General features: G+C 43.8%; 3 protein-coding genes across 4 annotated transcripts; 1 reads left to right on the top strand and 2 right to left on the bottom strand.

The window, feature by feature from the left end:
• Positions 1-5,138: 5,138 nt before the first annotated feature.
• mzt2b (mitotic spindle organizing protein 2B) lies at positions 5,139-9,993 on the bottom strand. 2 transcript variants are annotated; one of them, XM_070924939.1, is made up of 5 exons: positions 9,924-9,993; positions 9,536-9,724; positions 9,011-9,177; positions 7,585-7,722; positions 5,139-6,369 (listed from the first exon to the last, which is right to left on the bottom strand). In XM_070924939.1, exons 2-5 carry the CDS (start codon positions 9,709-9,711, stop codon positions 6,224-6,226), a joined length of 627 nt encoding a protein of 208 aa, XP_070781040.1. In that variant the 5' UTR covers positions 9,712-9,724; positions 9,924-9,993; the 3' UTR covers positions 5,139-6,223. The 2 variants fall into 2 exon arrangements, with proteins under 2 accessions (XP_070781040.1, XP_070781041.1); XM_070924940.1 differs by lacking the exon at positions 7,585-7,722.
• Positions 9,994-10,754: 761 nt separating this feature from the next.
• trim23 (tripartite motif containing 23) lies at positions 10,755-15,333 on the top strand. The gene is made up of 11 exons (XM_070924104.1): positions 10,755-10,853; positions 11,428-11,590; positions 12,258-12,379; positions 12,468-12,746; positions 12,828-13,010; positions 13,093-13,308; positions 13,390-13,524; positions 13,633-13,762; positions 13,886-13,996; positions 14,607-14,731; positions 14,844-15,333. The coding sequence occupies exons 1-11, from the start codon at positions 10,755-10,757 to the stop codon at positions 15,021-15,023; spliced, it is 1,743 nt and encodes a 580-aa protein (XP_070780205.1). The 3' UTR covers positions 15,024-15,333.
• Positions 15,334-16,735: 1,402 nt separating this feature from the next.
• Positions 16,736-21,003, bottom strand: ppwd1 (peptidylprolyl isomerase domain and WD repeat containing 1). The gene is made up of 11 exons (XM_070924464.1): positions 20,865-21,003; positions 20,641-20,743; positions 20,062-20,165; positions 19,844-19,964; positions 19,303-19,750; positions 19,029-19,219; positions 18,208-18,397; positions 17,939-18,120; positions 17,768-17,849; positions 17,496-17,678; positions 16,736-16,958 (listed from the first exon to the last, which is right to left on the bottom strand). The coding sequence occupies exons 1-11, from the start codon at positions 21,001-21,003 to the stop codon at positions 16,815-16,817; spliced, it is 1,887 nt and encodes a 628-aa protein (XP_070780565.1). The 3' UTR covers positions 16,736-16,814.
• Between the last annotated feature and the right edge of the window lie 32 nt (positions 21,004-21,035).

Below are 21,035 nucleotides of genomic sequence, written 5' to 3'. Positions count from 1 at the left end.
TTAAAAGTCCCTAAACTGTAAACCAAAGGTGTATTAATTAAATACGCATAATTAAAGGCAATTAAAATCTTCACAGTTTAAATACACAGAATAGAAAATTCATGAAATACAACTGAGACAAAGATAGACTAGTAACCTTTGTCTCTACCCTAATTAAAAGGAATTTGGAGCAGTGTAACACACACATGCACACAAAAACACCTTTGGAAGTGTCTTAATTTGGAAATGATTAAATTCCTCTGTTCTTCCCTGTTTATTCTTTAGTCAACAATTAGCAGCTCGCAATCCATGCTTATCCTGCTTTTAACAGACACTTATTGTTCCCGGAGCAACATTACACTTCAAAAGGACTCACTCAAGTATGTCGAAAAACTCCTAAACAGCATGAGAAATCAAATGTTTACATATAATAATAATAATAATATTGTTTTTGTGTACGTGACCTCAATGTACGTGTTCAGGACGTGTCCTCGATGCTGGCTACGCCTACAAGTAATGTGACAATTACTTTTTCAATTAATTAATTGTTTAGTCTAGAAAATGACGTCGAGGTGTGAAGGAAGTATTCAGATCCTTCACTTGAGTACACTCTAACAATCCTGCATCAGTATGTTACATAAGCAAAAGTAATTAAGTTTATTAGCATTTAAGTATCAAGTAGTAGTAGTAGTAGTAGTAGTAGTGGTAGTAGTAGTAGTAGTAGTAGTAGTGAGGGCCAGCAGAGATCATACGACTTGTTAGGTGCCCATTCGGTGCTGGAATGGCCAAAAAAAGGCTCCCCAGCGGAGCCACTCAAGGTATCGTCAACATAAATGACTGAAACAAAGTCTGACAGTGGATGTTAAACAGCTGTGTCACACATTTCTACAGTAAGACTGAACTACAGCGATTTAAGAAAACAATTAAAAGACACAACTCGCAGGCGGCTGTGCGGAGCCACTTTTATATAAGAGTGTTTATGTGTGTGTGTGTGTGTGTGTGTGTAACCTGACAGCCTGCCACACAACGGGGGTCCAAGTGAGTGTTAACTCTATTCGTTCCCACAGCTGCCATTAACAGACGGAACGAACAGCCTCTCGCTAATAAAGTGAATAAATAAATAACGCTTAAGAGGCCATGTTTACCTCCTCTGTCTCTGTCGATAAGTGCTCCTTCACAAAAAGCAGGAAGAAGCTTTCGGTTTCTGGTTCTATACGTATGTGTGGATGAACTCAGTACAGTTAGTGTTGATACAGTCACTCTGACAGTCTGCTGTCTAGTGGATTGGAGACAGTTCTGGTTTATCTTTTACTAACTACTTCACTCCTCAACAGCACACAAAAAAACCCAACAAAATCTAAATAGTTTAGCTGGAGACTCGACTCAAACATGAGCAAATAGTGCGTTTGTTGGACTATTTTCAGCGGCGGATTAATACATATTGGTGAGTATTTACAGCAGCGGGTCGGTGTGTGTGTGTGTGTGTGTGTGTTCACGGTGATGAAGGTTCATTGATGTGTTTTTAATAGACAACAGTGGAGCTTTATGGCTCAGGGGAATAAGATATTAATACACACACAAATACAGAATATCATCAAACTTGACTTCAAGCTGTAGTTAGAAGTGATGTTAAGCAAATATCTTAGTAAGCGTCAGTCAGGTGATTGTAAGACGACCGCTTGGAGGCCATTTTGCTTAAACGATGTTACGTGGTCGCTTTTTTAAGGCTTTTTTAAAGCATGTTTATTGTTTGAAACCTCCTTTGTAACTGTGATTTAATCCCTTTCTGGATTTCTGTCCACCACTTTAAAGAGACAGTTGTGCACGAGAGTCCTTAAAAAGGACACTTCAGCCAAATTACAAAAATAACACTTATCACTTACGGTGGTTTCCATGCAGATCATTTTGTATTTGAGATGTCCATCACTGAGATTCCTCCCCCCACTGCAAAACAACAGAGGTGAATTTGTTTGTGGTGCACTGAGGTCACGTCCGCTGTATTATTTCTGGGATTTTATTTTATTTTTTTTACACTTTTCTTCCTTTGAAACAGCATTCAGGCTTCTATGCTGGGAAGTAAAACAGTAACACTTTGTGTGATAAAGCGTGATAGCTGATCATTTCCAGGAGAGTAGTATGTAATCTACTAATTAGACTAATTACAGTGAAAGCAGAGACGAAGCTATTCCTTATTTGAGTTAGAGTTAGCTTGGTTGTGTTGAGTTTACAGGAAGCTGAGGATTTTCTTGAAACACCTGCTTCATTTAAATAAAACCTGCAGGAAATATAACTGAACACCTCACTGAATAAATAAAACTATGAAAAAGACAAGTAGTTAAAACATTTTAGAGACTTTCTTTGTGGAGATTTTATTTCTAAAATGCCGGCGTCGGCCCCGCTCACGGCATTAAAAGCGTAGAACTTGAAAATTAAATGTTGCCAACAGTTTTAATAGGGACTATTTCTTCCAATTTAAAAGTGTTTACAGCGAGCTCCGTGGATTATCCAGAGTAACAGAGACAATTGTTGCAGGTGAAGTTTTCATTCGTCGAACAACAATGCAATTCAATTCACCTCCGTTAGTTCTGACTTGGCAGCAGAAATTTCAAACCTCAGAACATAAAAACCAAAAATATCTGCGTGGCTTGATGCCACGAACGGAAAGTCTGTTTGTAATTTGTTGTGAACTGACCCTTCGAGAATGTTAGCTCCATTACGGCTTACGGAAAGAAATAACAAATAAGAAATGAAGTGACGTTTACGGTGTTCAAGATGCTGATGCAGCTCGGAGAGGAAGAATGATGGAAGAGGAGGATCAGCGTGGAAGTGTTGTTGAAAGACTATAGCGCGTAGCAGAGAGTATAGAGAGCGAATGGGGATTGAGACAGAGGATGGAGGGAGGCGGGGATGGAGGGAGGCGGGGAGGCAACAAGATGGAGAGAGACTGCCTGCACATACTGTCAAGGCAGTTAATATAAGGTGTGGAGATAAGGCCCCACAGACAAACATTGACCAAATCAGGCATTTCAGCAGCGCAGCCCGAACTGTCAGTCAGCCTGAGAGACAGACCAACAATCAGCACTCTACCTCTGATAAGGGCTCTACTGGGCGCGTGCAGGAAATAGCCAATCTGCAGCCAGCCTGGCAAGGAGGGTGATGGGAGGAGAAGGGGAGGAGGGAGGGGGCGGCGTGATGATGGAGAGTGAAGGGGTTAGAGGAGGGAGTGAATGTAGAGAGACAACAAGTGAGGGAAAGCAGGCCTATAAATTTAGAGAGAAATGTGGACCAGGAGTTCACAGCAGAGGATAATACCCGAGAGAAAGAGGAAAGACGGAGGGAAGGGAAAGAAAACAGGATGATATTCCTGCACACCCCACCCAAGTGCTCTCACAGAGGAAGAGATTCAGGAGGGAATATAAGTGACGGGGATAAAAAATAAAATAAAAAGAGAGAGAGAGAGGTGTGATATCGGCTCCTAAAATAGTGTCTCTCCCCTGTTTTTTGTCACCTGGGAACAGCTTGCACAGAGACAGTGTGAGAACCAGGTTTAGACCAACACCTTACATTAATGATTTGCCAACAGCTTTGACTAGCTCATTATTCAATGTGCCGTTCGCCCTGCCTCACACACAATGGCATCATTTCATCGTCTCTATTGATTAATGGTGCATATAGTGTGTACACGCGCGCGCACACACTCGCATGCTTGAGTGTGTGCGGCGCACCCCCGAGTGAATGATAACACTCCCTATTTAATGGAGGAGTCTGCGCTGGCTTTGAAATTCCCTCATAACAAAATAAACACATCCAAAATGTTGGAGTGGATGCCTATGGAAATCCAAGGTAGCAGACGAGGCCTCGCCGGAAGCCTGGATCCACACTGGCCCCTAGAGGTCACGACGGGAACTACAGCCTGGCAGCAAGTTTGAGGAAATAAATTCCCAGCCGTTTACCTTTGTCAAACACATTTAGGTTCCTCCAAGCAAAACAGAGGAGAGCGCCAACAGCTGGCGAGTGTTTATTTTCAGAAGTGGAGTCAGAGGGGTGTCTGAGCATCCTTGATCATGAACCAAACCGCCATTACCAAGACTACTGATAACAGTAGGAATCATAAAACAAGCTAATAACAGAGGGCCTATTTGTATTCTCATGTGTGTTTGCATGCACTGGTGTGCGGGGGAGGGGGGGGGGGGGCAAGGACTAGGAAAACAGGCGAGGGTGGCGGTGGAGAACGGGGAGGGACACGGATGGAGGGTGGGTTTGTGTGCGAAAGGGTTAAGTTCCCTCCCTGGTTGCATGCTGCTTTCCCTTGCTCTGTCAAGCCCCATTAAACCTGCTACACCACAGCAATAAGGTGCCATCAATTACAGGCCCGCTGCCATCAATGCAGAGCACAGAGGAGCGGAGAGGAGAGGCAGGAACACATAAACAGGACAAACGGCCACATAAAAGACCTACGGCCACATAAAAGACCTGCAGCCACGTGAAGCCCTGCAGCCTGCCTCGTAGACAGCAACACACAGCGCATCACCTCGGAGGTGCACCATCAGTCCGTCTGTGTGTGTGTGAACGAGAGGACGCTTCAAATACACACGAAATGCATACGTTTCAGATTCACTTTCATTAATGATTTATAAAAAGGAGATCCGGGCGCGCTGGGCGACGACGGTAACGGCAGTGTGCTTCTACTGCCCCCATGTGACAGCAGAGAGACAATTCACAACAGCACAGGCATCAGCAACAAATTACAAACTCACAATCGTGGGACAGAAAAGAAAATAATTTGAGTTTGAGACGTGCAAGAGCAGGACTTTGTGACATCACAACTCTTTTAAAAGCCAATCATGGTTCAATATGCGTCATACAAGACGGGGAAACATGAAGCCTCCAGTGCACAGACGCTGAGAATGGAAGTAGGAGACATCATATTCATAGATTCTGGAGTTTTTTTAATGAGGGCTAGATGTTTAAAAATATCTAACTAGGTCTAATTTACCCTTTTTTTTTGGTGGTAAAGGAGAAGAGGTCTTAAACCACGAGTGGAGATCTTTAGAAGAGAGTACAGGTATCAGGAATTTGACGTGAGGTATCAGAGTTGGAATCAGGATATATTAAAGATTAATCATTTTATTTTTTTTTTTTTAAAAGTTGCACATTGAATACAGACAATTTCACTATTCGGTAGAAAAATATTTCAATTATTATTCATATTTCAGTCTTTTCTTTTCTGTCATTCTCATAAAAGTGACATGGCGACCAGACAAAGGGCTTTCCTCACTTACAGTAACACAATTCTTACATTATGTTTGAACCTTAAAAGGGTTGGTTTTCCCAAAATACAAAGAAAAGAAATAAAAAGGAAACACATATTTTCTCACTTAGCATCAGTGGTAGCTATGTAGTCATGCAGGTAGCTTATTAATTATTATTATTATTATTATTATTATTGTCCGTCTATCATACTCGACCTCTCTGTGAACAGTTTTCTTTGGAATTACTGTTTGGTGACAGACAGAAATAGTCCCTGTGACAACTGTTCCCAGTGAGGTCTGTGGATTACCCAGAGGGTAAGTTCTTAATAGGACGGGGGGGCGAATGGGGGGCGCAGGGAGACGGTGAAACAAAGGCACAGCATAAGGTGAAAGCGCATGATTACCACGATCTACGTCAACGCAACTTATACGTTCTTAGATAAAAGGTCCACGTCCATGTGCTTTGAAATCACACAAAAAAAGACGCTCCTTATAACTCCTGAACTTGCTTGAGAATCATCACGTTTTTATGTTTTCTTCAGTATCAAAGTATTCCAGTGACAGTAGTCTGAACATCCATGTGTACACTGCAAACAGGAACTGCTAATAGCTCATTCGGCACACTTTTAATCAGCAATTTTCCTAAATGTAAACAAGTGTAGGCTTTAAAAAAAAATAACAGGGCTCAAGCTGTACCACAGCATAACTCACTGACTCCATGGCAACATTATATCTCCTGTTTACATCTCCCAAAGCATTGTGGGGGGGCACGGTTGTCTCATTTTTGTCTGAAGAGGGGCTCCCAGTGTTAGACTTGTTATCTGGACATTGTTTCTAGAAAGACTGTTTTTTTAAGAACAAATACAACTGAACAAATAAAACCGAAACTCCAATAGTTTGCTTTTTTGTAAATTAGGTGAACCAACCCCAACAAGATAAATAAATGTAAAGGAAACAACATATTTACAAATGCTCTCATGTTGACCTGAGTCTTACGCTGAGTTTATCTGTGAGGAGGAACTGCTGCTGCCGGAGCTCTTAGTCTTCTGCCCTCTAGTGGCACTGGGCTGCCGCTGCACCCGCTGGCTGGACGCCTCTCGGCTCTTCTCACTGTGGCCCGCTGCAGCTTTACCGCGCACTGCTGACACAAAGTCAGAAAAAACACAGCGAGTCAAAGGAGCAGACGAGGGTTCAGTTATTATGATTGTTGCTTCACAAGATGGCACTTTGAAAAATGGAAAGGGGCGATGACAAGGACATGCTACAAATGAAACACTGCATTTCAAAAAAGGAAATGGTTCCAATTTCTAACCTCCTTTTAATTATGACGCGTAGCACTGCACATCAACACTGCACACAGCAAGAACAATAATAAGAATAAAGTGACTAGAAAGCGCTTTCAGCGACTATGAACTGTGATAATTCAGTGCGTCTCAAGAGACTTAAGACCAGATGTTACATCTGAAAGAAGAAGAAAAACATAAAACACCCAGATCAATACTCTGAGGAGTTTGCTTCTACAGCCTGACTCCATCTTCTATGACAGCTATGTAGCTTGTGGTGGCTAACGTTAGCTAACGTTCACAAACCTTAAATAGATACTAGATCAGCCAGTTTGCTGACTTGATGTTAAATTATGTTTCAAAGTTTCGCTCAGGAAATGACTTTGACCGGTTAGTTTAACTGCCAGTTATGTTTCATATGGCAGAAGACTAAAAACTAATGTTATAATACTGAGTAATAAAAGTTAAGTGTGCGGCGCCCTGCAGTAAGATCCTGATAATAATACCCCAACAGAAGCCATGTCAAGGGCCTTTTTCCCCAGGACATTTTAAGTACTACTATTAAGTAGTAATATTACTACTATTATATACTTTACAGCTACACATGACTGCGCTGCAGTTCTGTTGGCTCTGCATATTTGTCGAGGAGGAACCGAAACGCACAAGAAATAATTTTTTTAATCTGCGAATCGATTCAGAATCATAGAAAATGAAAATGTAATTTATTTCTTTACACGTATTCATGAAGCAAACTGCTACTGAATCAGACAAGTTCAAACACAACTTTAGGAGGAGGTTATAACTTTCCAGCCATTTTAAATGTGCAGTGAATATGTCCACTTAATGAACAACCAGGTGACAGGTTCTACTTTAGTCCACACACACATGCATGTAAACACACACACACATGCATACACACATTATTTCCACTCTGCATAACCATGAAATGAGGAAAGCACAGCATGTAGTTTTTGGCACGATCCTGGTCCATGTAGTAAACAGACAGAACACTTATAATGTCAGAAAGGCAAGCAGGCGGACAGACGGAGGTGTGGGACACCAGAGGGGACCTTGAGAGTGAGGAGAGCTAGCGTCTTGGGGGCCATAGACCACAATCTTAGTGTTGACCCTTGTGGCTCTGGGGCCAGATGCCGAGGGGGCAGCTGCAGGAGGCTTAGGGCTCTTTCCAGAGACCAAAGAGTCCTCTTCTTCAGGAAACAAGAGGCACAGGAGGGGTAAAAAAAAAAAGAAATCAGAAAGCACAGAGACATGCACACAGTGAAGATCAGCTTCTATTTTATGACTTATTGTGTATCCTTGGTCAGAGGGAAGTTAGTTAGTGAGGGGGGGCTAGGCAGCGCAGAGTGAAGGACCTCGAATACAGTATGTACAGTACTCGAGAGGAGGAATGTGAATATTTCACATGCTTGAAAAGGGAAGGAAGAAGCAAAGAGCACAGGAAGAATAACCAGAGCAAACTGAAAAGTAAAGAAAAAAAAAACATTTTAACATTCTGAAAGTTGTGGGCTTTTCTGTATTTTGTTATGAAAAGCCGGGGAGACCTTGAGCTCTTCACACTTTCACTTTGTAGAGAGGGATCCACACACACACACACACACACACACACACTCTGTGGTGTTTCAGCCGATTTGGCACCTCGTCAGACAAAGACCTTCAATAAACAGAGTGCTTCCGTTTGCCAGAGTTTGTCTTTTTCTAACCAAAACTTTTGGAGACAACAGGGATGATTTGACGGGTGTCTGACGGTGAGGGCTGATCAGCTTCTCTACGTGAAGGTGTTAGATGTCACGTCCCTAATATGATACAAGACTAGCAACCGCGACTAATGCCATTAATGATGGCTCCATTCCATTTAGGTGTACAAGTGATCAAGCAGGAACTCAACGTTATTAATTAACCTGTGTAATTAAGTCAAAATGTCTGGCTTCCTCATTCACTCGATCACAAGTCCAAATATAAACAGTTCACTCTGTATGAGCAGCAAATTGGGATGTTGGACACTTATGAATCATCATCATCATCATCATCATCATTTTGTGCCTTCACATATAGGTGTAGTGCCGAACAGGTGAGATTTTCACATCTATAAAATGGAACGCATTGCATTGTGGGATTGTTATCAGAATGTAGTGCATAGTACTCATGTGTCCCAGTTCCATACTACATACTAACTCTAACCAGCATGTAGTATATACTAATCTTAACACTGAGCCGTTTTGACCACCATCCACTGCTCGGCTCTGAGCAGCTCCTCCATTTCATTGTTAAAGTGTAAAGAAAAGTGTCGTTCAACAGCAGCACACGCAGGATTTCATCAGGATGCAGACTGACTTCTTTGCTTGTAAAGGCCTGTCAGACCGAACTGTGTGGGCACAAACGGAGCACCTCCCTCGCTGTCGTGTTGCATCATTTCTCTACGGAGGACCCTTAAAGCCACCTGCGATCATTGTCCTTGTTGACGCAGCTGACACTAACCTCTGGCCTCTGTGGGCGCCGTGGTGATGCTCGTGGCGTGGGAGGCTGTCGAAGACTCCCATGCGCCGCCGCAGCTCTCTGCGACCCTCTGGCCTGCACACATTGCCTTCAGAGTCTGGAAGACTGCTTGAGGAGCCACATTCATCTTTAGCAGGTCCACTATGATCCTGGGACGGCAAGAAGAGGAAGCGGAAGAAATCAGGGTCTCCTCCTGTTTATTACTTTATATAAAGTAAATGTACCAATACAACAATGTAAAGAAGTACTCCACTACAGGTGAAAGCCCTGCACTCAAGTAACTATTAGCTAAATGCTAATAATAATTACATACAACCTTTTTGAGGTAAACCATCTGAGACATCTCATGGTCATTAAACTCCTGCTTTAATCTTTCACAATTTATTGTATTTTAATGTCTATCATGTGTTTTTTATGAGAAAGGAAAACTCAAGCAAAGTATAAGTACCCCCAAAATTTGTACTTATGTACTTTGTTATTGCGTCTCTGTTGGTTATGGTGTCTTACTTGAAGACCTCCTGGTCCACAGTGACCCCTGCAGCCTGGGTCAGTTCAAACAGCTCCGTCTCTTCAGCACTCAGGACTTTCTTCTTCTTCATCGCATATTTCTGCACGTTACTGGTGACCACGAGCGCGGGGGAGTCCGGGGCCGAGGGCGCCGTTTGTTGCGGTTGTTGAGACATCAGTGGCGGGGACCTGAGTGGACGTGGACGGGAAGGATTCATGAGAATAAACAAGATCAATTAAATCGATGGATCAGCATCCGCACGGCTACACAGACTCAAACATGGAGCAACTTGTTTCGACCTCCTCTCCAAATGTTAGCAAACACGTGACCAACAAATAATAATAACACACCAAACGAATATTTCATCCAAATGAAAAAAATACCTGCCGTTAAATTATCTGTGAGGAACGTTTAGAGGGATCGTTAACCGCAACGGCCGCTCGAGCTTGAGCCAGGCGAGGCGCGTCAAAAACACGTCATCACCATAAGACAAACTTTACATATAAAGTATACATATATGTCTATGTTTGCTTATCTTTTTTTTAAACAATTAACAAAATATACCCATGTAATGACTTCCTGAATCTAACATCTGCATATTTTGTAAACCTTACCTTTTTATAGCTGATGTTTCATAGTCATTAGGAATCTATATGCAGGACAAAATAGTTGGATAGCTTCTAAACAATACAGTGTTGCTCGCAAAATATTATTTTCACAAATGTGGATATTATAGGTTACCTCCTTTTTACTTTTTTACTATCTTTATGAAATCTTTCAGATATTAGCAGTATGAAACGTATGCGATTCCTCAGAAATGTTTTTTTTTTAAGATTATTTAAATATATTTATTGGATAATTTGTCTTTTCGTGTAGATTTTCTGTCTGAATCTGTCTGGTGTCTATTTGATTTTGTAAATTTGATTTCGCTAAAAAGAAAAAAAAAAGACTTTTTGGCACTACGCATGCGCTTCAAAGTAGGAAGTAGATTACGTCGCAGTGTTTTCTCGCTATCTGCGGGAGGTGGAATGTATGTTAGACTGTCAGTGTGGTATCAAAACATGATAATAATGTTAAATGTATTTTTTACGGGAAAAAACACAGCACAAAAGACCAAAGTACGGCATTGTATCCTAACAGGGCTTAGCGAGCAAAACCGGAAGTACTGTGGGGATTGTCTTCTCGCACCTGCTCAGTCCTCTGCGCTGTCGTCCAAGAATGGCCGCTGCTGCAGCAGGAATAAACAAGCAGGGCGCCGTAGCGACGATGGAGCCCTGTATCCGACACGGGAGGGGAGCTCACGGAGGCACGGTCAAGGTTGTTATGTTGTCACTAAAATCCGCAGATAGATTAAATTCGCAGCGATCGTGCTGTTGGGTGAGTTTGCGCGAAGGACCGACAGCGGTCCTTTTCCGTCGTAGCTTCTGATTTTCGGTGAACGCTGCTGCGTTGGCGTCGGTGGCATCGGATGGCAAGCGGTCATCTAGATTCGATAAGCTAAGCTAGCTACGTGCGAAGTCGAGTTGCATCAGAAGAAGGTTACTGCGAACTTATATCATAACTAACTTAGCGAGATGAATGCTAAACCCGTGTGCCTGCAGCATGCTAACGGTGCTGGGTGCTTCACCGTCGCTCGGCGGCGTCTCCGCAGCTGCTCTGTGCGGTAGCGTAGCTCAGTAACGTGATCGGTTTTGCACAGCCTGCGTGTAAGTTAGTACCAGCTTCTCTTAATGTGGCGTTTAACAGATGTCAACAGAGCGTTTATATAAAGATCCCAGTTAGACAGAAGGAGGGTCAAGGTGGCTGCACCTCATTGACTCTCCTGAACTGTGGAGTCACTGCCAGCTACTCAGCTTTCTGGACGCTCACCAGGTTGTATATTCATTTACAGGTGCTGGAGTGTGGTGTGTGCGAGGACGTCTTCTCTCTCCAGGGGGACAAGGTCCCCCGTCTTTTGCTGTGCGGTCACACAGTGTGCCATGACTGTCTGACCCGGTTGCCCCTCCATGGTAGAGCTGTTCGCTGCCCCTTCGACAGACAGGTCACTGAGCTGGGTGAGTGAGAGGATTGCTCTTTCTTTCATTTTGAATTCATCTTGGCCAGTTGTTTCAATGCTTCGGTTAAAGGTCAACGTCGCTCGTTATAAATCAAACAAGCCAGGAGGCACAGAGGTGTGACAGGCGCATCTTACCACGAAGAAAAGGACTGAAGTCTGACACGAGTCTGTCCACCTGGAGAAAGGCTGGACATCTGTAGCGCATCTTCCCTTGACTTGTCCTCCGATCAGATGCAAGGCACAGAAATCCCAGAACCAACAGAGAACTTTACAACAACAACAACTTTGGACCTTGGAATCTTTTTCTTGCTTTGAATTCAAGGCAGAAAATGCAGTTATTTATAAAACATGAACCAAAGTTGATTAAAAAGCCCCGATTTGTACTGGAAAGATGTATCTAGATGTGGGGGGGGGGGAAAGGTAAATGCAGGCCTGGTTATTCCTGTTAAAAGTCACACTTCACAGTTAAGGCTTTATACCAGAAGTGAGTCGTGCTGATTCCAGTACAGTTTAGAACAAAAGTTTACCATCACTGTAGCACACAGTGAAGTGCTAATGTTGAATTCTTACAGTAAACAGATTTACTGCTACAGAAGTCTGTGTATCTGGTTTTCTCTGTATCATTTTGTCTTCAGGTGTTTCCTTATTTTTCCACCTCTCTTTAGGGGACTCTGGAGTTTGGGGTCTGAAGAAGAACTTTGCTCTGCTCGAACTCTTGGAGCGACTCCAGAATGGAGCGACTAACCAGTCGGGGATGGCGGAGGATGCTCTGAAAGGCATGGGAGAAGTAAGAAAACTGTGATTTTACTGTTTCTGCAAAGTCACCCTCTCACCTACTGCACCCTTTTTCATTCACAATACTTCTTTTTGACTAGTGTATAATTCGCTGCGACGAGGACGAGAGCCACACGGCCTCTATGTACTGCACCGTGTGTGCCACCCACCTGTGTGCCGAGTGCTCCCAGCTCACCCACTCCACCCGCACGCTGGCCAAACACCGTCGGGTGCCGCTTGCTGACAAGCCACACGAGAAGACCCTGTGCCCGCAGCATCAGGTCCACGCCATCGAGTTTGTCTGCCTGGAGGAGGCCTGCCAGTCTGGGCCCCTCATGTGCTGTGTGTGTAAGGAGTACGGCAAGCACCAGGGACATAAGGTAGCTCAAAACAAGTTACAGTCTCATGCTCCTCATCCAATGACACGTGCTCATCATGTTTCCCCTCTGCTTTCTTTTCAGCATGCTGTTCTTGAGACTGAAGCGAATCAGATCCGTGCGTCCATTCTGGACATGGCCCACTGCATCCGCACCTTCACAGACGAAGTGTCGGAGTACTCGAGGAAGCTGGTGGGCATCGTGCAGCAAATAGAAGGTGGAGAGCAGATAGTAGAGGACGGAGTCGGCATGGCACACACCGAACATGTAAGATGGGACTCTTTTCATCTAAAATGTGATCGACTGCTCTTGTCTTCTGGCATTAACGTCTCCTCCGTGTCCTCGTCAGGTCCCCGGCACGGCAGAGAGCGCTCGCTCCTGTGTCCGGGCTTACTTCGCAGACCTCCACGAGACCCTGTGTCGGCAGGAGGAGATGGCGCTGAGCGTGGTGGACGCCCACGTCAGGGAGAGGCTGATCTGGCTGAGGCAGCAGCAGGAGGACATGACCATCCTGCTGTCTCAGGTCTCCACCGCCTGCCTGCACTGTGAGAAAACGCTTCAGCAGGTAGGAGACACGACAAGTTCCGCGAATATACTGATGTTTTTAAAGGTGCGTCTGATGTACGTTGCTTCTCTCCTGCCGCAGGATGACTGCAGAGTTGTGCTGTCAAAGCAGGAGATCAACTGCTTGCTGGAGACTCTTCAGAAGCAGCAGCACCAGTTCACCGAGCTGGCAGATCACATTCAGCTGGATGCTGGCATCCCTGTCACCTTCACTAAGGTACACACTGTCCCCTCTCTCAGCTGTTCCTGGATCTGCATGGATCAGCCAAGAATGTCGTCACTAATAGTAAGCAGTCCAATATGTAACAATACGTTACGGTTTCAGGACAACCGGGTCCACATTGGTCCAAAGATGGAGATCCGTGTGGTAACTCTCGGGCTCGACGGAGCTGGAAAAACCACCATCCTCTTCAAGCTGAAACAAGACGAGTTCATGCAACCGATCCCGACCATCGGTAAATGCCTTTACAGTGTAATCAGCTGACTTATCCGGTGCTGACTCGCGATTTCATCCACAAGAATACAAATCTCTTTAGTTTTGTTCGAAATAACACTTGTTTCAATCTGTTTTTTTAAAGGTTTCAATGTGGAGACGGTTGAATACAAGAACCTGAAATTCACCATCTGGGACGTGGGTGGAAAACACAAGCTCAGACCCCTCTGGAAACACTATTATCTGAACACTCAAGGTATTATCTGTGCTCACATACTCTATAATATCCAGTTTTATATTGTCTAACTGTCACACTGACACGTTCAGCGTACTGAGCTGTGTTTTTGTGGACTATAAAATCCTCCATTCATTTAAACTTTTTGTGAGCTCGACACATTTTTACGTGGTGTTGTTTTAGCACATTGAACAAAACATGTCTGCACGCCTCACAGCAGCAGCTCTGGTCAGAGAGAAACATGTACTATTTATTATGGCAACGTATCAATTACACAACAATATAGAAATGCAATGAGTTATTATATTAACAGGTTTGTTCGGACGCATTTTCTGACCAATCAGGGAAACGCAGGTTCTGTATTCTGTGATTTTGTCGCTGCAGCTTCAAACTCAACCTTCACTGTCACGATGTAAATACAGCAGAGTTCCTGTAGGCAGATGTTTGACTCTGCGTTCATAGTGACAGAGTGATGGTGACACTGCACCACCTCAAGCTGTTTTCTGAGTATTTGTGTTTCTCTTTGGTTCTTGATGATTTTGCAGCATCATATTTGAAAGTGCTGAGTCTAACCTTCAAACGCTGATTGCATGTGACAAACAAGTTAAAGCTGCACCTCTCTTCCCTGAAGCGGTGGTGTTCGTGATTGACAGCTGCCACAGGGACAGACTGATGGAGGCTCACAGTGAGCTGGCCAAACTACTGACGGAGAAGGAGCTGAGAGACGCCTTGTTGCTCATCTTTGCAAACAAACAGGTACTGAAATGTAGACGGACACACGCTGTATTATCAGGCACGGTGAATTTCTGTAAATCATAAATCATCTTAAAGCTCCGACGCAGCGGATCATCAGTGTGCGTGTTTGCAGGACGTTCCTGGCGTTGTGTCTGTGGAGGAGATGACGGAGCTGCTGAGCCTTCACAAGCTGTGCTGCGGGAGGAGCTGGCACATTCAGGGCTGCGACGCCCGCAGCGGGATGGGTCTCCACGAGGGTCTGGATTGGCTCTCCAGACAGCTGGTGGCTGCTGGTGTCCTGGACGTAGCCTAAATGTCACCGCTCTCTCTACATCGCTACTCTCTCCGAACAGCTGAACCCAAACCCTGGCCTCTGAGCCCTGTTCCTCCACCCTGTTCCTCCGCCCTCCCACCACTTCCAAACATCCAACTTTCAACACGAGACTGCGGCTTTAAGCCCGCACTCCCCATCGTTCCTTCTTTGAGCGCCATTGTGGGCAAAGAAAACAAAGATGTAAATACTTTCTCTAGAGTCACTGAATCAGAACATGGAAACTACAAATCCATCTTAAAGTCAGTCCTGACCCCTCACCGGCCCTGAGATAAGACTACACACTCCCATCCTGCTCCGTTCCCAAGGCAGCTTACACAGTCTAACACGTCGCTGACTTTTAGTTTTTCTTTGTTCTAACCTTTTTTCAAGAGACGAGCTGTTTATCTGGCGTCTATAGCTAGTTGTCTTAGGTTCAGTAAATTGTTTAAAATGCTCCTCGTTCCCTGCCGAAGTGGACTCTACCTGTATTTTCTGTCTCATGCTATTCATCATAACCTCCACTATATGTGACAGTAATCTTAACTAAGACTGCAGAGTAGTCTGTGTTGTAATGATAGTCTAATTTCTGTACCTTTTTGTTGATTCAGTAGACAACACATCAGATAATCCTGAGAAATAACTACAATGACCTTCTTTTTTTTTTTATAGCTACGTTCAGTATGTTTGCAGGTAAGTGAGACGGGACAGAAGTGTTCACTCGGGTTTAAATGAACCCGAGGGCTTCCAGAGGCTTCAAACTGAGGGTCAAACCTTTAAGATTTTGGCTGTTTTCTCACGTTGCCTTGATTTCTAATGGAAGCAATAGCAGTGGATGTTTCATGGGGTCTTTAAGCTAAGTGTTAAGTTGTTGTTTTTTTTTAAGTGTACTGTATGAACCTATTTAACGCCACAGCTGGTCTTGAAATGGCGCGCCAGTGGAGTTTTTTTGGTTTGAATATAGTGTTTTCTGTTACAGAACAAACCGTTTACTGAACTTATTTATGAGCGGGAAGTCGGACGTTACTTTGATACGAGGCCATCGTGAGAAATTCAGAGTCTTTATGCACCGATTCTGCCTCCGTTTTGTGGAGCCTTTTGCACGCAGAATTTGTGGAATGCACTTGTTTGCTGCCTCACTACCAGTTTTCATTTGGAAGCAAATGAACTACGTGCCGTTTCTTGGTAGACTCTCACTGCAAAATGTCTTGTGAAAGTATTCCTATTTAAACATCTCACAAGTCCTGTGTGTGTGTCTGGAGGTGGTACACCTTTAATCAACAGCCTTCAGTAATAACGTAATGTGAAACTTAGTGCAACATTAAAACCGAACACTGACACCTGTCTTGTTATCTTGTTATTAAGGAACCATCGTTTGAGTTTGATTTAATCTTTATTCATTGCTATGTAATGTTAACTACATGTATCCATGTATAAAAATACAAATAAAAAAAACTGCACGTGTGAAAAGCTTTTCCACAGTTCGTGAAAACATCTATTTGTTTTTGAGACGTAGAAGCACAATGCGCATCGAAACCTTTGTTACCAGTGGACTTGATGATGGCTTTTGTAAATTATTCATAATGTGATGCTGTAAAATAAACTAATTGACCTTAATTGTCAGTTTGGTAGCTTTTTTTTTTTTTTTTTAAGTAACACCTTCTACATGTTCAGAATGATTATTAAAGTGAAAAGTAAAATAATTCTCACTACAGTCATACTCAAAGCATTCTTTAATGACTCATTCTGGTAAAAAAAAATTACAACTGTACAGGACATGATGAAGATGTGCGATCACTTTATGGTGATGTTGATGATGCTGATGTCTTCGTACGGTTTGTCGGTCTTGGGGTTAACTTTGACATTGGAGATCCTCTGGACCGCCTCCATGCCTTTCGTGCATCGTCCAAACACAGTGTGCTTGTTGTCGAGCCAAGGCTGCGGAGAGAAAGAGGCAATCAAACTATTCAAACCGTAACGAGAGAGTTTTAACCTCTTTTCAGACATGGAACCTGTAACACTGCTGGCTTCATCTCTTTGGTGTCAGTTACAGCTGCACTCAGACATGACCGGACCTTTATAGAGATATAATTATAGACACATTATAGATATATAATGGCCAGAGCCAGGCTAGCTGTTTTCCCACCGTCTTTATGCTAAGCTAAGCTAAGCTGCTGTTGGCTATAGCTTCATATTTACCTTACAGGCATGATAGTGGTATCAATCTTCTCATTTAACTCTCAGCGAGAAAGCAAATAATCATATTTCACAATATTTAAAAGGACATGCATTCAACCTCTCGTGCGTCTTTAGTATTTAATCTTGGGATGTTACGGCGTCCGACCTCGTCAGATTGTCTGTGACTTTGTGGCTGGAGAGCTTCTCTAAGCCTGAGACCGACCTGTGCCGTTGCCAGCATACGAATGAAGTGTGTGTGTCTGAAAGGGTTTGTGAACTACTGCTGAGGCCACTTACAGTCGGTACCACAGTGACGAAAAACTGTGAGCCGTTGGTGCCGGGGCCTCCGTTGGCCATGCTGAGCGTGTACGGGCGGTCGTGTCGCAGCGTGGCGTGGAACTCGTCCTCAAACTCTCCTCCCCAGATGCTCTCTCCACCCATGCCTGTTCCTGTGGGGTCTCCTGTCTGAATCATAAACCCCTGCACACAAGAAAGACAAAGATTCAGACAGCTTGCAGATAACTGACCATTGCCTGATGAAGTCTCACTAACCAGATAAGAAAACTCACCTTGATCACTCTGTGGAATATGTGGCCGTTGTAGTAGCCATTCCTGCTGTGAACACAGAAGTTCTCCACAGTTTTTGGGCATCTGAAAACAATAGAGAAAGTACTGTTTACATTACTTGTAAAGTGTAAACCAGACAACTGAATAAAGCCACAATGTTCTCAGGAACCTACTCTACGGGGAAGAGCTTGATGTGGATGTCCCCCATGGTGGTGTGGATGATGGCACTGTCAGACACTCTCTTGGGGCCCTCAGCCTGTGTGGCAGCCATCACCTCTTCCTTGGAGGGCTTCTCGTTAAAGATGTCTCTGTCCGAGTCTGCGCTCTTTGTGTCCTCCGGTTCTCTCTTTGAGAACTTAAGTTGGGAAACAATAAGGACGTATAAGACAGACAGCAGTAAAACAGAGAGCTGTATCATTTGAAAGAAGTCACGTGATCTCACCATGTAGAAGCGGTTCTTCTTAAATGCAGTGCAGAAGATGGTGGGGTCAGGCTCCACGTTATCTAAGGCGGGGTTGTCAGATGCCTTCATTTCTACAGTGGGGGCCACGTGCATGGCCTTCGCAATCCCCTGGAAGAGACTCAGCTGGACCACACGAATGTTCTCCAGCTTCCCGAGGATCCGCACACATCTGAGGGACAAGATCCAGAAATATGTATTTGACATTTAAACTCAACTTGGTACTTTACAGACAGATAATAGACATTAATGAATTCCTTTCCATCGTTTTTATTCCATGTATTCTTCTTGTCAAAACGTGGAGCCTTCATTACCCACAAAGCAATTTGACCGCCGACAGTTCGGTCGGAGATACAGCCGTGTGAACTAGCTAATGTAGCCTCGAGCCGTTACTTGAGTTGTCTTTTTATTTCTTTGACTTAACTTTATTTCATGTTTAATCTTGTCAAACGTTGTATCTTTAATATAAAGCACCTTGTTTTTAAATAGTACTTTATAAAAAAAATCATTATTTTCATTAGGATTTCACAGTGTGCCTTATTTAAGGCAATGTCATGAATCCTTACGTGTGTTTACTTATTTTGGCTTCTTGTTTTGACCGTATAATCTTTCATTTACAGATATTATCTGTTTGACTATTTCACTGAGATCTCCCTCTCAAAAGCACAATGTTTCCTTCAGTGTTTTATAGTGAAGGAGGTGGTCTCACCTGAAATAAAGACCACCTAACAGAGACACATATCTAATGAATGAGGTACGTCAGGATACGTTAACTTACTCCCGCCACCTTTATGTGAACGCACCTGTTGGTTTCCACGTTGATGACCTTGATGCCCAGCATGGTCCCATAGAGCACAAAGTGGCCGGTCTCATCAAAGATGATATTCGTCAGTCGGATACCGTCCACCTTCTCCAGTTCTCTCTCCACAGCCATTCGCCTCCCGAACTCCATGTCAGGCAGCTGCTGCCTCATCTGCTGCAACTCTGTGAACATCTAACATATACAGCAGGCGTGATGAGCGACGTGAATCAACCACATCAGTCAAGATCCAGGCTGAAAGATGTGCGAGAACTTACCGTTAATGATTCGTCGAACACTCTCATCAGTTTTCCAGTTAGGAAGCGGAAGATCCTGACTTTCCTGTCAGAAGCAATGGTGGCCATTTTCTTCCCATCAAAAGAAAATGCAAGACTGGTGGGATAGGTTTTGTGTTTTGCAAATTCATACAAGTCTGTGTCTGTTTTGTATTCCCAATGCACATGCTTGGGGAACTTGAATTCATTTGGGAGGCCAGTCCAGTATTCCAGCATTCCCGCTTTGTCAGCAGAGATGATGACTCTAAATTTGGGATTCAGGCGGATTTGGGAGAGCGGTGATGAGTGCATCTTGTCGAAGACGTGGAGGGGCTGGTTGCTTCCCCTTCCATCATAGATGAAGATCTTCCCTGTGGATTTTTCCGAGCAGGCCACCGTGGAGATGGCATCCCCGGGATTGTAGATCCACTCACTCTGGCCTGGGTGGAAGCTGCACAGAGGAGAGACGATTCATGTTACATGTCCTGCCCTTCATGTGTACACATTATACACAAAGTATAGTCACTTTCTCATTTAGACTCACCCCAACTTCAGCATATTGATCATGTCAAAGTTGACAACATCAAATACTTTCATGGCCTGATCATCACCAACTGAACAGAAAAGGGCTCCTTCAGCACTGACTGCAATGCTTTCCACCACACCTGCAGAGAACAAGAACAATGTCATCGTACAACACAATACACGTTGCCCCTCGCAATGTAACACGAATAAACAGAAGGATTGTGATCAATTGCATACCGAGATGACTTCGAAAGTGTTTGACAAACTCTATTCCCTCCTCCTCCTTCTTCTTCCAAAACTTGACGTGACCGTCTTGGCTGGCCGTGATAATGAAGTCTGTCCTGGAAAAAAAAGGAATATTTACTTTCATATGAAACAAAGAAAAGGGAGAATTAAAGTCATGCAAATATATATAAATATGTTAAAATGTAGTCATCATTGTGTAGAAGGAGCTTTTTTTAATACAAAGACAATGACGGGAGATTCCATAGTCATCACAGGTACATAAAAGGCATAAGACGTTTAGATTGATTGATCGATCACCAGTTTACAACGTATGAAACACTGGATCAGCACAGAAGAAATACTGGTACATACTGTATGTTGGTGATACTGATAAACAAGTCACCACTTTAAGTGTACCTGGAAAAGCTGGATCACGGTTATTCTGCAAACCTTAGCTGTCAATGAAGCATGATAATCCATCTTTGAATAAAGTGTAAGTGGCCACCATAAAGTAGGAAAGCTATCAGGGCTAGAGTAAACACAGTACACGGTGTCAGAGTCAATGGTCTCATATATTGGAAATCCACTTACTTGGAACAAACTATGTGAGTGATAACGTCTCTGTGCATGTAGCTCCGTTCATACATCGCAGCTGAAGGGAGGTTGTCCAGATAGACACGCTCATATTCGAGTACTGAGAAAAACAAAACAAAACCACCCAGGAGTTAGCGGGAGTTTGGTTAGCATGATTAGCATCGTTTAGCAGGAGTCGCAGATGAAGTGGCAGCAGAAGTATCCAACTGGCAGAAACGAACCTTTCCTTTTCTTGACCTTTGTGGCTTCGCTTGGCATGGGTCCGACCCACTCATCGCCTTCTCCGTCCCCGTCCCCATCTCCTTCATGATTATCTTCTGCTTTCCGCTTGAGTTCCACATTGTTTTCTGCCGCCGCCATTGCTACAAAGCTTCCCTGTTGTCCTGTCTGGG

Source organism: Enoplosus armatus, chromosome 18 (genome assembly GCF_043641665.1).
Source record: "Enoplosus armatus isolate fEnoArm2 chromosome 18, fEnoArm2.hap1, whole genome shotgun sequence".
Lineage (NCBI taxonomy): Eukaryota > Metazoa > Chordata > Actinopteri > Centrarchiformes > Enoplosidae > Enoplosus > Enoplosus armatus.
Note: the sequence above shows the minus strand (reverse complement) of the source record. Positions and strands in the feature narration are given on the sequence as shown.

Coding starts and splice junctions, on each gene's coding strand:
- mzt2b (XM_070924939.1), bottom strand. CDS start 9,711: ATGTCTCAACAACCGCAACAAACGGCGCCCTCGGCCCCGGACTCCCCC. Junction 7,723..9,010: donor GGCGCCCACAGAGGCCAGAG/GTTAGTGTCAGC, acceptor TGTTTCCTGAAG/AAGAGGACTCTTTGGTCTCT. Junction 6,370..7,584: donor TAGCTCTCCTCACTCTCAAG/GTCCCCTCTGGT, acceptor TTGTGTCAGCAG/TGCGCGGTAAAGCTGCAGCG.
- trim23 (XM_070924104.1), top strand. CDS start 10,755: ATGGCCGCTGCTGCAGCAGGAATAAACAAGCAGGGCGCCGTAGCGACG. Junction 12,747..12,827: donor GCAAGCACCAGGGACATAAG/GTAGCTCAAAAC, acceptor CTTTCTTTTCAG/CATGCTGTTCTTGAGACTGA. Junction 13,525..13,632: donor TCCCTGTCACCTTCACTAAG/GTACACACTGTC, acceptor TTACGGTTTCAG/GACAACCGGGTCCACATTGG.
- ppwd1 (XM_070924464.1), bottom strand. CDS start 21,003: ATGGCGGCGGCAGAAAACAATGTGGAACTCAAGCGGAAAGCAGAAGAT. Junction 20,166..20,640: donor ACTCACATAGTTTGTTCCAA/GTAAGTGGATTT, acceptor TTTTTTTTCCAG/GACAGACTTCATTATCACGG. Junction 17,850..17,938: donor ATCAAGCTCTTCCCCGTAGA/GTAGGTTCCTGA, acceptor TATTGTTTTCAG/ATGCCCAAAAACTGTGGAGA.